We start from the raw sequence: 10,831 nt of genomic DNA on the forward strand, positions 1-10,831 counted from the left end.
TATTTAAGATAATATGAAGTGCGGGTTGCTGCCACTCTTCTGTCTGGGTGCTAGATGTTGGAAACACGCGAGATGAAAAAGAAAAATAGTTTTTTTGACCCTCAAAGAGTTCTGCCATGTCAATGAGTCGAGTTCACCACAATTCGTCGCCTGATACCACCGTGGTAGCCGTGCGGACCACCCACCCAAATCTGAGACCCGGCTCTGTTATTGTTGAACCTCTTTTAATTCGACATCATTACGTCTGGCGATCTCGGAGGTTTCTAGCATATGGAATAAGTGTGCTGGGGTTCGACCGTTGTGTAGCTGTAAATCAGATATGTGTGAAACTAGATCGACTATTATAAGGAAGGTTGTTCCCTGAAGAGCGTCAGTTAAAGTGGAAAAAGGATCTCTTTTTTTGGGATACTTCTGGAATGCATTTCATTTTTCTTTTTAATCACACTGCATACCAAAGGATTAGCTCCCTTAGCAGGATTAGTTTCCCTAATTTTAGGTCTTTGTCATCAGATTTTGTCGATCTCCTTATGTTTATAAGTTGAATACTAATCCTTTGGGGATAGTCTCTTTGTATCCAGTGACATTAATGGTTTTATTTCAGTGTTTTCGCTCATTGAAAGCCATGCTTTCCATTAAAACATAAGTATTTATCTAAGAGGACTGTTAAAGCTGCATTAAGCAATTTTTTTCTAACCCCCAGGGCACAGAAAAGAAACAGAAAGCCGAGTGAAGGTGTGAAGGTTAACGCGTGAATCGTCCTTGTTACACATCCAGCAGAAACAGAGCATCATGGGTATAATTTGTGTCCTGTACTCCTTTTTGGATCGCTGTATGCTCGACTCTCTTCAACGCCCTCTTGTTTACTTCCTCTCTGTTCGATGCGGGGCAGGTAGAACTGCAGATTCTGGGTGTTGATCCACGGTGAGATTGGTGTTACTAGCATGAGTTCACGTTATTACATTCAAACACGTTGCTAAAATGCAGCTTTACATTGTTTTGAGGACACAGTTCTTCACGAGGTCTGTACAACGATCCTTCTTCGATGTAATCTGATGACGAATTAATGAAATGCAGTATGTTAGCGTTCGTAACAGACTGACACTTTGTTGTGTGGATAATTGTATAGCAGGTCCACCTTGCTATCGCTGTAAAGAGGTTTTCAAACGACTGTAAAGCATTATTTTTTTGTCTGAAATAAATATTTATTATGTGTTTCAAATACAAACAGAATCATTTTCCTTTCTTTAAACAAAAAGTTACAACACAATACAGATTCAGGGATCAACACAGAGACGTCTGGAATGAAGCTGGACTGAAAACAGTAAATCACTGTTAAAGGTTTTTGGGTTTTTTTCTCTACTTACTATAGGTGCCAGATGGGTGGGGTTCAACATATGACAAAATAATGAGTTCCAGAAAGTTGAGACATTCACAGCAAAAGCATTCAGACAGTCAAGTATGAATTTCTGTCTACAGAAAGTATGATATGTGTGATGCATTACACGCCCAGCTAGTGAGGGTTAGAGAACATTTTGACATTTTGGGGAGAAAACCGAATGATGATGAATGAATTAGTGAATAAAATGATGAATGGCTTCAAGAGGTGAGCCTTCAAAATCATGTATACGTATGGATTTGAACGTATTGAACGTTAGCGGGACACTTTTAAGAATATTACAGATTTAATCTTTAATCAGATTGTAATAGCGGAGTGGTATGTTGGTCTTTGTTTGTATGTTTGTGTCCAGAATCATGCTAACTTTGTTTTAGAGACTTCAGGCAGATTTTATCAGGGCGAACATCCATCCTATCCACATTTGTTGAGTGTGAAGTTAGCATGACCCACTGTCAGAACGGGCCACGATTATGAGAATAAGTCCCAGGCTGCAATTTCCCAGTCAGCTCCAGCTCATCAGAGCCCCAACCTGCCTGGCATCTCTATGTTGTAGGTGGTGAGACCGTGACACAGAAGTGGCAGGAAAAGTGTGGCTATGACGACAGGTGCTATTAACATGATGACAGTGGTGAGCGGGGGGTCGTGGACCTGTCCACAGAATGAAAAGTACGTTTCGTGGACCTTCAAGAAGATCTTGTCAACGAGAAATCCGCGGCCCGAACACCAGGACTCTTTTGCCCAGTCGTCGACGCAGTGCTTCAGTTTGTTGTAGACGCTGCAGAAGAAGAGAGGAAAGTTCAGATGGATGAAGATGGTTCCAGCAGTCCTGAAGATTTCACTGTTGTGGGGCTGTAGGTATTGACATTAATTTGAAGGCTGAGATTCAGAAAACGCTTTATAATTTGACTTTAAGCTCCTGTTGGTAAGCTAGTTGATTTTTGAGTCTAATTCCCAACTCGTGAAACACTGACGCTGTAGGACCACTATCTAAAAAAACTCAGTATTTGACTTACCAACAGCAGCTTTAACTTTCTTGTGTTGTCGAGGGGGCAGTGTGTATCATTCCTGTCATTTAGGTGTCATTTAGCAATACGAACATTTCTCATTAATAGATCCTGGCGTCTCACAGCTTTGCCATTAAACAGTAAAATTAAATCCAAAAATACATTAAATGCTTTTTTATAGTGTTGTATCATGTTTCAAGTCGCTGCATGTTGACTTTAACATGGAAATGAATGAAACACAATGTCTTGAAGATAGAAAAAAACATTTATAATAGTTCCAGAAATGTTGAGGCATTTTCTATTTCATGTTCTGCATTTTTAATGAATGTTGATGAAGGTTTTCAGTCATCCAGGTCATGGTAATAAGTGCTATATCAACTTATTTCGGGTCCTTGAAGACGTTTCACCTCTCATCCTAGAAGTTCTAACTAACTGGAGCTCCATCTACGTCAAGCTGGAATGGCCATCTTTGAACAGAGGAGGTGGCCTACGATGCAGTGTTGAGTTCCCTCCCAAGACAGCTTAACAACCATTCACACCTGGGCTCATAGCTCTAACAACCCACATGAAGGCCGGTTGGGTCAACGACCTACAAGTGGCCCTAACGACTCTGAAACTCAGAGCTCACACGTGCCCTTAACGACTCTGTAAGGACACTCCCATACAGAGTTTAAAAGCCTGCAGCTCCCCTCCAGTTAGTTAGAACTGAAGAAGCTTCTCAGATGAGGGGTGAAACGTCTTCAAGGATCTGAAACAAGTCCAGCTGCCTGCTCAAGGACACTTCAACATGCAGTTGGAGATTTGAACCAGCAACCTTCTGATTACTAGACGACCTGTTCTACCTCCTGAGCTATAGCCGGCCCATATAATCCCATCAGTCCACATCACCACCATGCCAACAATTACAGTTAATATTGCCGAAGCTAAGATGGGTGACATGGCGTTAACACCAGGTTAGCAGATGTCACAGTAATGCAACACGCTTTTCAGCACATAAGTTTTCCAGGTGCCCCGAGAGTCTGAAATAGCATCTGTCAGAGCAAATGATGGAAATAATTTAAAAAAACTCAAAGGGTTGAGAACCGCTGAGCTAAAGCATGGTTTGGAAAATGGTCACTGATTTACCAATATGATTTAAAGTGAGCTGGCGTGGTCCCTTAAAGCTGCAATTTTCTTTTTAAACTCAGCATTTTCAGATAAAGTGAGCCAAAAACATCTCGCCCCAAGCTTTTTATATACGGAGAAATCCCACACTGATGTTTAGGAGGCAGCTTACATTTCACTGGTAAGTTTGATAAGTCACGTCCTCTGGTTGGAGAAGCGACCATAGCCTCGCTACAACTACATAAATCATGCAATTAAGTTGCCACTACAACAGTTTTGTGTGGAAAACATCCACGGAGGTTGACAGCTGGAAGCCTGATAAACCAGCTGGGCTCCTTGTGATGATGGACGCTCCACCCTAACACCATTTGAGCTCAGCCCTAAATCATGTTAACGGTCAAATATGGATTATTACAGTCATAATTAAAGTCTACTGTAGGTAACACGGCAAGAGTGAAAAGTCTCCACAAACAACTGCCGTCTGGGAATATGAAACCAGGAGCAACAGTCGAATGCTTTTTCATCAAAAGGTGAGTAATTAGCTTGAACGTTCAACCAGAACCAAACGTAGCCAGGAAACAGTAAAGTATCTGACTTTCCCATGACTAAAGGTCATATATCTTCACTGAAAAGGCCATTAAAAAAATCCAGCCATCCTGCATTTTCACCCACCGGGCCCTACAATGTTGAACTCAAGTACGGCTTCCCGCAACACGTGCATGCTAAGACTCACAGATGGCATGGGCATATGTGCACAACTTATCATTTAAGATGTTCTAATCAAAGCCCTGGTCTTGATTCAAGTCCTTTAATGTTAGGTATCTCCAATACCAATATGATACCTGTATTTATGTTGGTTAAATACGTGTCAGACACATTGAAATAACAGCTGTGAGCAACTCAAAAAGGATTTATTGTTAGCCGAAACATTTGTTTAGAATATGTGTGGATCAGCACTTTCTCTTTACGGCAATTTCTTTTTCAGATTTTCTCAAAACATTTTGTAAATGATGGCAAAAAGACAGTGAAAATAAGATTTTACCGTTTCACAGCCGGCCACGGACACCCGTCCTGATATCCGCTTGTCTCCACGCTCCTGTTGAAGTCTGACAGGCAGTTGTCGACATTGCTGTCAAACATGTACCGGTCACATGTTGGGATGACAAATTTCGCAGCCAGTCCTGAAGAAAACAGACGCGGAAGTGAGAAGTTTCCACACAGCTCAATGCAAACAGCAGCCCTCACTGTCCAGCCCGTCCTCTTCAGAAAAACAACCTTATAGGTCCAAAGCAGCTTATTACAACCCGTTTACAGTGACCTCTAGTGGCTGTAGTAATTATTACGGGAGCAAAGGAGGAAATCAGGTGAGGTAGTGTAAAGAGGTTGGGGACAAGCACAGGACTTTCACCCAGGAAACTGCAGTTCAATAAGTTATTTTAACTTACTTACATAGTGAAGTTACAGTACACGCATAACTTAAGTGCAGTTACGTACATAACGTAGGTTCGTTTATAACTGAAGTTTCATAAGTAACGTAGTTAACACAAACCAAAATGTTTTCCTAAACCTAATCAAACTGTGAGCGCACAAAGGTCGACCTATTCAGTCATTTAGGTATGAGGATGTGTTGTCGACGTCTGATATGTTGTCATAACATCACGTTAACATCACTTAACTTAAATGCTATCAATACCATCTTTTGTGCTTATTCATCCATTTTTTAGATGTTAGTGCATCACATGTGCATCCATTCTTTGAAAACTTTATATAATTATGTTTATTATTCCTGCTCACAGCTCTTCTCGGATAATGATTATTTAAACTTCAAACCAAAATACCTTGTAAGCACCTGGCTTTGTTTAAAATCTGGCTTACCTGTCCTGACGAAGATGAGCAGCACCAAGGAAACAGTCAACACCATCTATTAAAAACATTGTAAAACTTTCATCAATGTGTCACAGGATGGGATCTTTAACACAGTTCACGGTCTACCTTTTAATATGCAAACATTAGGAAGAAGATAAATAAAGTGGGTCAATCAAAATCTTTGTTGTCTCGACTTGTGACGTGTTTCATGTCAGGGTGACCGACACACTTTCTCCAGCTGAAAAATCAGTTTTATTCCACTTCCTCACCCACACTTGAGTGATAATGTTGCCAGACAGCGCTTTGATTAAACCAAATCAAAAAGGCAAATTCACGACCTCTTTACTTCCTACAAAGGTGATGCACACATTTAGTTTACAGAGCTCTATATTACTTTCCAAGCAGGATCTTTAAACAAGTTCAACTCAAGTCAGATTTTGAAGATGTGTTTGAAACAGACGTGATGACCATCTGCTTCCTGGACATTCCCACAAATTAATGAATTTATCTCGTGGGAGGCAGACACTGAAAACAGATGTTACTAGGGAATGCAGCAACACAAAGTTTTTTTTGTTTGTTTTTTTTTAAAATATGCACACATGTAATATCTGTGCTTGTATGAAACAAATACACTGTAAATGCTGTTAGTTACAGGTCCCAATGAAAAATGAAAAAACTGCAGAACAAATGGATTTAATCTCATAAACTTAAACAAAAGGTCAATTGTATGTCAGTTAAATAAAGCAGGTTTAACATGTTAAATGCCCAATCTGATCAACAAAGAGAAAACACAGTACGAGCACGTACCCCGGCCTTCTACGTTGCTGATTAAAGCAGTATTGTTTCCCCTCGTGGATCCCTGGGAAAAGCCTTGATTACAACCTGTGCTGAAGATGCTTCAGAATAGTTTACCAGCCAACTCACAGATGCACAACTGGTCACAAAAAAGCCTCTGTGTGATCTGGTCCAGTTTCTTATCGGTGCAACTCAGAGCTAATTGGATTGTGCAACAGCAATGGACAGCCTGCTTCCTTTCCCAGACTGAGCCCGGCTGTTCCCATGCTACCCAAAGACATTTTCCACACACAGCCCCCCAGAGACACTTGAACTAAGAGGCCTCAATGTCAGCAAGCCCGGATGGTTGCATCTCACATATATGGTCAATGCCAATGTTTATGTCTTGTGGTAATTCTTACTCCTATTTAAGGTTAGAGAGGGGTTAGAGATCAGGGGGTGGCCTGGGTTTTGATAATCCACTGAGCAAAAAGGTGGAGAAGTGCCATGAACAGGCTGTTATTTGCAGGGTAGGCATGCACACAAACCAGAAAGTCAAACATTCACAACCAGAGGCGACTCCCAGTTTCCAGTTCACCTGATGAGCCTTGTGTCTGTGGACTGAAACCTGAATGTTCCCGTCCATGCTCATTTTTTTTGGAAATGGATGTGAACATGTATAATTCCCTGATTCATTTAGAAACGATCTAACGATGGTGAATGCAACTGGAGTGAAATCAAACTGGCAGCATCATCTGGAAATGTTGTTGATGAGAGTGTCTTGAGATAGCTCAAACCCATAAACTAATCAATAAAAAGTTTCATAGAACACAGCTGATTTTTGCCGTGTGTGGCTTGCGTATCGTGTTTGAATAATGCAGGTTACAGCTGAAGTTTCATGTGAAGACAGAGCTTCTCTCTCTACATGCTGGTTAAGGTGACAACTGGATACTGGATCAAATTCAGTCCTCGCTCTTCATGTTCAGCCACTGTTTGATAAAATTAATCCTGGACAGACTTCTTGCTTCAGGGCTGTATGGTGTTCCCCGGAGTGAATTACATGATCGTCTGTTTTCCACAGATCTGCTTCCGAACCTGCTTCCAGAGCAGACACTTTCATTTTTTTAAAACTTACATGGGTAAACTACGTGCGTCATCAAATCTATTAGAAGGAAATGTTCCCTTGTGTGGACATTATTAACTAACACCGCTTTTGTGAGGAGACGTAAGCGGCGTCTCCTGAAAACAATTTGCCCTCAAGTCAAATTTTCTTAATATAATAAAACAGAAACGATATTTTATTAAAAATCATTCCAAGCCCTTTTTTTTAAACTTAATCCTACAACCTCATCAGTCTCTTGTTAAGAGCTGGATATCAGAATCCTCCCAAATATAGGCCTCCTTTTCACTCCTCTCCTTTGAATTATACTCATGACTGAGGAAAATGAGTGACTGTGGAAAATGTGATCACCTTTCCGTGGCATTCCATTTGTCTCGACTAAATGACTCTCTGAAAGACGGATCTTTCAGGAGCCCAGTTAAAATATCTCTCAGCGCCGCTGCACTATCAGGTCGTTCTGCTTAAGTGTAAAATTAAACGTTCCAACATTGTTCAGCTATTGCCCATTCATTTGCCGTTGCTAAGCAACAGGTACACATAATACAGTCCTAATGCACTTATGCGAGCGGAGAAATTGCTGAGGAGCGGTCATAAGAAAACATTTCCATTTCTCTAAATTGAAGGCATAATGGTGTCGGAGACGGAGCAAACAGAGAGACCCTGCAGATAGACACGGTCCTGTAAATGCATGTGCTGTTTGGACAGCGGCTGCCATGTAAAGTCATGGAAAATAGTTTCTCAGGTAGGAACAAGAGAAGAAGAAATGAAGTGCGAACGTGATATTTGCAACGTGTCCTCATACCTGAATGACAGAAAAGTGTTATTTGCCATTGACTCCCAAAACAACACATATGACTGTTCTGAGTGCTGTATCGTAGGCAACCTCTCATCCAAGAGACTTCTTCAGTTACTAACTAACTAAAGGGAGTTTGCAGGCTTTTAAACTCTGTGTGGGAGTGTCCTCACAGAGTCGTTAAGGACACGTGAGCCCTGAGTTTCAATGTCGTTAGGGCCACTTGTGGGTCGTTGACCCAAACGGCCTTCATGTGGGTTGCTAGGGCTAGGTGAGCCCAGGTGTGAATGGTTGTTAAGCTGCCTGGAGGGGGGAACTCAGTACTGGATTGTAGGTGGGTAATAAGTAGAGTTGCAGGCCACAGTCGTTATATGACTGTTGGTGATCTTTGTTGTCACGTGGTTGTCAGTCTGTAACGAGTTGAGGGAGTACTCGGCTGAAACGAGTATCAGGTACAGCTAATGTAAAAAGTTTTATCCAAGTAAAATGTGTCAATATCTGTACTGGTGATGAAGCAAAAATCCTCACTGGGTAGTTTATTCATTCAAGTTTAGAAAAACTTGTGCTGTTGCAATGATAAACTGACAGGGGGCGCTACAGGACAGGATAGTGCATGGTACAGGTGGGTGCAATGTGAGGTAGAGAAGAAGAAGAAGAAAGGAAGAAATGAAGTACAGACCATGTTTCTCCAGCTAGTTGTTTTGTTTTCTTCAAGTATATCATATGATACAAAAATTGTAAATAGTTCTCTTTCTCTTATGATAAAAACATTGATCTCAAGCTCAATTCTGAGACTGTTCTGGACGCAGTTTTCTTATAAATAATAAATACAGCAACTTCTGAATAACTCATCAATTTTAGGCTTAAAATAGCAACTTCAGGGTTATCCCCGCCCAATTTTGGGGTTAAGCACCACCCACTTTTGGAGTGCCCCTTCCGTGTATGGCTATGGATACAGATAATTTAGTTTGTTAATAGTTAATGGTGTACTCGGACTGAACTACTTGGTAGTTTGAGTGAAAGATCGTGGCTTCGGTTAAAATAAGTACATTTGTTAAAGTTGAGTTACGTAACTATGTTACATAAATTAACTTACGTACGCTAGTTAAAATAAGTCAGTGTTGTTTTTTGGTTTTGTCTCCTTGGTGAAAGTGTTTGACCCAACCATCAACCCCAAACCTCCTGCCTAAGCCAAAGTGCCAGGCTTTGAAGCTAATTTCACATTGTGACCTATTTGTGTAATGACAACATCCCATGATTCACTGTGTAGAGCTGGAGAAAGGTTGCAATTAGCTTAGCATAAAAAAACAGGTGGTAAACAGCTAGCCTGGCTCTGTCTAACATGTCTGGATGATGAACTGTAGCTATAAAGACATCTGAGATCAGATATTGGGGTGGATTAGAAATCATTATCACGAAAATTGTCCACAATCCAGTGAAGAGTGAAAGCAGAGAGAGGCACTTATGATGCTGTATGCCGTCTGCAAACCAGATGGATGTGCAACAATACAGACCGGTCTTAGTCACCCTCTCGTACCCTTCTCACCACCGTCAGTAAAAAAGTAAGACGGCTAATTTCAACAGACAGTTATCCAATGAGTGCATCTAATGAGCACAATGCTTTACCAGCCTCTAGGGGCCGTAGACTGAACTGTCTTGTGATATGCCAGCTGTTGAGTGGAACAAGTGTCTCCCATCACCGTGCAGCTGCATACAGTACGTGGGTGGGAAGGAAACTGTTAGTGCCTTAAAATGTCAGTGGGTTGGAATTTTTGTTGAAATTGGAGTTTGGGCCAGAAAGATGGAAATTTCAACACCCATTGTAATGCATGAGTGTCTGCCACATTCTTTCATAGATCTACCACCGGGAGGGCGTCAAAGTAAGAAATCTTTAAAATCCTATATATAGTGGCTTTAACCAAAACTATTTCAGAACCAAAGATCTTAAGTTTACTTCTAATATGCTTTATTTTAGTGTTTTTCAACTAACACTTACTTACAATTTAGTTTTGTTTGTAGGTAATTTACTCCAAAATACAACAAAACCTATAATTTAGAGCTTTTTTCCCACCTTAAGTCCTGGACCAAACCTTTTTTTCCAAGTCCAGAAACTTTATACAACTGTCAAGTGAGGTTGGAAGGACCTGACAGACGTTACTTCATACCCAGACCAGCAGCTAAGCTGAAGCGTGTTATACACAGTGAGCTGCACTTACAGGGCTGGAAAACCCTAACGTGCATCCTGGGGTCAGTCAAAGACGAGGAAATATCTTCCTCGTGTAATGGGTGAGAAGCTTCCTGTTAGCGCAGCGTCTCCCAAGAGGCGCAGCACGCGCTTCATCATATGACTGATGTGTAAGTCCATCATTACATCATCTGTCACTACGTAATCATCATTCATGCCCTTGTGCTCCTCATTAGTCCCGACAGTCAAATCCTATAATCCTAACTTTTCTGTTTGAATTAATGGAGCAAAGTAAAGATGTTATATATTAATATCACTTGTAATTATGCTATATTTCCTTGCAAATTAATCGAGACACTCAGACTACTTTCTTTTTCTTTTCTTACAATACTAAGTGGCAAGTTCCTTACCAGTCTTAAATCTTAAATGAAGCACCAGGTAGTCTTAAAACCGAAAATGAAATCATTGATTTAGTTATGCGACTTGAATCCAGTTAAAAAATCTAAAAAAATAAAAATTAATGATTAAAAAATGGCGTACCAGTTGTGATTTGTCTTACAGCAGAGTCAATTTTACACACACACCCACA

At 40.8% G+C, this 10,831-nt stretch overlaps 1 protein-coding gene across 1 annotated transcript; it reads right to left on the bottom strand.

The window, feature by feature from the left end:
- Positions 1 to 1,188: 1,188 nt before the first annotated feature.
- On the bottom strand, positions 1,189 to 6,332 carry LOC141002417 (receptor activity-modifying protein 1). The gene is made up of 4 exons (XM_073473745.1): positions 6,178 to 6,332; positions 5,380 to 5,425; positions 4,547 to 4,685; positions 1,189 to 2,171 (listed from the first exon to the last, which is right to left on the bottom strand). The coding sequence occupies exons 2-4, from the start codon at positions 5,423 to 5,425 to the stop codon at positions 1,913 to 1,915; spliced, it is 444 nt and encodes a 147-aa protein (XP_073329846.1). The 5' UTR covers positions 6,178 to 6,332; the 3' UTR covers positions 1,189 to 1,912.
- Positions 6,333 to 10,831: the final 4,499 nt, after the last annotated feature.

The sequence above is a fragment of the Pagrus major genome, chromosome 9 (genome assembly GCF_040436345.1).
Source record: "Pagrus major chromosome 9, Pma_NU_1.0".
Taxonomy (NCBI): domain Eukaryota; kingdom Metazoa; phylum Chordata; class Actinopteri; order Spariformes; family Sparidae; genus Pagrus; species Pagrus major.

What these genes read in the sequence shown, in the direction of transcription:
- LOC141002417 (XM_073473745.1), bottom strand. Translation starts at nt 5,425, where the DNA reads ATGGTGTTGACTGTTTCCTTGGTGCTGCTCATCTTCGTCAGGACAG. An exon ending in GCTCATCTTCGTCAGGACAG is followed by an intron (nt 4,686 to 5,379) that starts GTAAGCCAGATT and finishes TGTTTTCTTCAG; the next exon opens with GACTGGCTGCGAAATTTGTC. An exon ending in CCGTGGCCGGCTGTGAAACG is followed by an intron (nt 2,172 to 4,546) that starts GTAAAATCTTAT and finishes CTTCTTCTGCAG; the next exon opens with CGTCTACAACAAACTGAAGC.